We start from the raw sequence: 3,606 nt of genomic DNA, 5'->3' as shown, positions 1-3,606 counted from the left end.
AGACAGGAGGAGATTTGATGCCTTTGAGCTGTAGTGTTGGAGCAAAATATTGAATAGGCCTTTGACTGCCAAGAGAAAAACCCAGGTTTGTCCTGGAGAAAATGAAATCAGGGTGCCCCTTTGGAAGCAAGGATTTTGAAACTCCATCTCACATGCATTGGAAGATATTGTCAGGAGGGAACATGATGCTTGGAAAGACAGAGGGTCAGCATGAGGGAGGAAGAACCTCATTCCAATGGGATGAATTAACCTAGCGGCTTTAACAGTAAACTCAAGTGTGTCTGAGATGGTGATAATGACAGAGGATAACGCAAGGTTTGGAGCCACTGTTCATAGGGTGACTGCGTTGTAGCTGACTTGACAGCACGTAACAACATGTATGGAGAGATTGCAAGGCCCTGGCTCACATGCCTGTAGAGGCTGCTGAGTCCCAAGTCAGATTGTAAGATAGGAGTCTGGGGAGCAAATGAGTCCTAAAAAATTGTTGGCTCATAAGTTGTCAACAGGCGTGTCAGGCTTCTGGCTCTGGAGGCTGGCAGCTTCAGAGGCTGATCGGTACAAAGGTCCTGGTTGGAGAGCAGGGTCACAGAGGCTTGGCTTTGGAGACTGGTAAGTCCAAAGTTGGTATGGAAAGCGGATAGTTTACGTCTGGAGATCACTAGACAGCTGTAGAGCTGACACAAAGCTCTTTAGGTTCTTGGGAGAGTTCAAACACAGATTCCTTGCATAGCACATCCCGGAGGACCCTTCCCTTTAATCAGGCTGGTCTTATCTTTAACCGCCTCTAATCCTGTCTCATTAACATCACAGAGATTAGGATTTGCAAAGTGAATCTTAATTACATTATACTGAGAATCACTGTATATTACGTTACACCGAGGGTCGTTAATATACAGTATTAAACATCACAAACAACTTCACAATTTATAATGTAGATGGTGCAGCTCAAGGCCTGAAGATAAGGGAACTCAGGAGAAGGGAATTCAGAAAGACTCATGTCTCCCACGGGCCAGACTCCAGCATTCTCTGCTTCCCTCTCTTGGGAATGCTCTCTCCAGGATCCTGGGGGATCCCACCACTTCACGATCTCTTTAGACCCATTAACTGGAAACTTGAGTTTGGGTGCCGGTAATGACCAACTAGGAGAAACACTTTCCAGAAATGTTCTCGTCTCCCCAAGCCTGCCCTGTCAATGCCAGTGGAAATGAAAGGATAATTTAATCTCTGGTGTGGAACAGGGGACTCTGAATTAAGAGCCTTTATCTCAGGGTCTGGCCCTCTGCTTGTTTAGAATGTCATTATTGTCACATTGAGTCTACCGTCCTGCAGAAAAGGAATCGAGTGCGTGTTTGTGCTTCCAGGCTGAGAGGTAAACGCTGAGGGAAACAGGCGTGTCAGGGTCTGGGTAAATGACAGTGTTGGGATGAGGAAGTGAACTGCAATTGCATTGGAGATGCCGGGTAGAAACTCATCACTCTTTCTGGTAATTTGCAACTGAGAAGAAGATTTTCAGAAAGACCTTCCCTGTCTTCTCCCGGCTGTTAGAGGTGAGCTGATCTATGGGGAAGATGAGGGGGACAGAACCATTAATTCTCATCTCGGGGTTTGATTGACCGGCCTCTCAAACCCTCACAACCCGTGGTGACTGTCACCTTGAGAATCCTCATCCTGGAAGCAAGAAGGAGTCCATCCTGGAAGCAGGAAGGAATTGGTGGGTACCTTTCAGACTGAGCATCAGGGTCTACGAGGGACAGGGGCATTAATTTAGAAAAAGCTTCTCTGGAATGTGAACCTGGGGCAGTGGCAAAAGAAGAGAGAGCAGAGGCATGAGATAGATGTACTTCTGAGAGAGCTCGGCGAGGGGTGGGGGGATCCCAGGCCCTATCTCTGTCCCTGATGACTCCTAAGGAAATTTAGCCTAATTCATAATGATAGTAATTATAGAGTTCAGCTCCATGATCATGACGTCAGATTTTTTAAGGTGCTTTATCTGATAAAGTGCCCACATTACACAGAGGTTGTTTTGGTATGCTACTCCTATGGACTGCTAGGAAAACAAACAGATTCCTCCTGGAGAGGGTTAAACCAGGCTACTCCTTGGAGGCAAGGATTCTGGGGCTTCGTCTAACATACTTTGGACATGTTGTAAGGAGGGACCAGTCCTTGGAGAGGGACGTCATGCTTGGGAGGGCGGAGGGACAGCTCAGGAGGGGAAGGCCCCCTATGAGGTGGATTGATTCAGTGACAGGGGTAATCAGGATGGGTGTGTTTGAGACGGTGTGATTGGCACAGGACAAAGCAGAGTTTAGGGCTGTTGTACATAGGGTTGCTATGAGTTGCAAGCGACTTGATGGCACATAACAACAACAACAACAACAATTCTAAAACTTGGGGGTTCAGACACACCCAGAAAGACCCAGGGGTTTGCTTCCTAAAGAATACAGCCTAGTCAACTCTGTGGAGCAATTCTCCTGTCACACACGGGGCACTGTGAGTCATCTTTGATTTCTAGGTGAATTTCTTGCGACGATTGTCATTCTGAGACCAGTCAGCTGTTGAAATTAAGATGGGATTCATTGACTTGAATGAACTGTCAATTTCTAAACTTCCAGGATGAGGAGAAGCGAGTCTCTGCTATCTGTGATAGACATAAAGTATATTTTGTGGAATGATTTAATCCTGTGCAGAAAGCGTGTCTCAGTAGCAATTGCTGGGCTGACACTGTTTTCCCTAATCGCATGTGTGATGTGTTAATGAAGACAGAAATTGTGTCTCTAATGAAAACATAAGTGGTCTGTTAATAACAGGTTTCCCTGCTGCTGTTAGAGAAGTAGTATTTACAGAATAGTACTTTATCTTTGTGGGACACAGCTGGGCAGGAAGATTATGATCGCCTGAGGTCCCTCTCCTACCCGGACACCGATGTTATACTGATGTGTTTCTCCATTGACAGCCCTGATAGTTTAGAAAACATCCCAGAAAAATGGACTCCGGAAGTCAAGCATTTCTGTCCCAATGTGCCCATCATCCTGGTTGGGAACAAGAAGGGTCTTTGGAATGATGAGCGCACAAGGCGGGAGCTAGCCAAGATGAAGCAGGAGGAGCCAGTCAGACCCGAAGAAGGCAGAGATAGGGCAAACAGGATTGGTGCTTTTGAATACATGGAGTGTTCAGCAAAGACCAAAGATGGAGTGAGGGAGGTTTTTGAAACGGCCGCGAGAGCCGCTCTGCAAGCCAGGCGTGGGAAGAAAAAATCGGGGTGCCTTGTCTTGTGAAACCTCGCTGCAAGAACAGCCCTCATGCGGTTAATTTTGAAGTGCTGTTTATTAATCTTAGTGTATGATTACTGGCCTTTTTCATTTATCTATAATTTACCTAAGATTACAAATCAGAAGTCATCTTGCTACCAGTATTTAGAAGCCAACCATGATTATTAATGATGTCCAACCCCTCCGACCCACCAGGGTGTCTCTACACTGTTCTAACAGCCCTTCTCTCCACTCCCACCTGATACACCAGGCGCTAATTCAAGGAATTTCTTAACTTCTTGCTTCTTTCTAGAAAAAGTTGGTAACTTTTGTGAATTAGGCTGTAACTACTTTATAA

General features: G+C 46.0%; 2 protein-coding genes across 2 annotated transcripts in view; both read left to right on the top strand.

The window, feature by feature from the left end:
- Positions 1-3,606, top strand: part of LOC102843481 (zinc finger protein 845-like) — a 578,666-nt gene that overhangs the window by 198,399 nt on the left and 376,661 nt on the right. The gene's annotated exons all lie outside the window — the stretch shown is intronic.
- On the top strand, positions 2,859-3,600 carry LOC102874654 (transforming protein RhoA-like). The gene has a single exon (XM_006897303.1). The coding sequence runs from the start codon at positions 2,934-2,936 to the stop codon at positions 3,273-3,275; it is 342 nt and encodes a 113-aa protein (XP_006897365.1). The 5' UTR covers positions 2,859-2,933; the 3' UTR covers positions 3,276-3,600.

Source organism: Elephantulus edwardii, unplaced genomic scaffold (assembly GCF_000299155.1).
Source record: "Elephantulus edwardii isolate Elephantulus edwardi_28Jun2011 unplaced genomic scaffold, EleEdw1.0 scaffold00208, whole genome shotgun sequence".
NCBI classification, from domain to species: domain Eukaryota; kingdom Metazoa; phylum Chordata; class Mammalia; order Macroscelidea; family Macroscelididae; genus Elephantulus; species Elephantulus edwardii.
Note: the sequence above shows the minus strand (reverse complement) of the source record. Positions and strands in the feature narration are given on the sequence as shown.

Coding starts and splice junctions, on each gene's coding strand:
- LOC102874654 (XM_006897303.1), top strand. CDS start 2,934: ATGTGTTTCTCCATTGACAGCCCTGATAGTTTAGAAAACATCCCAGAA.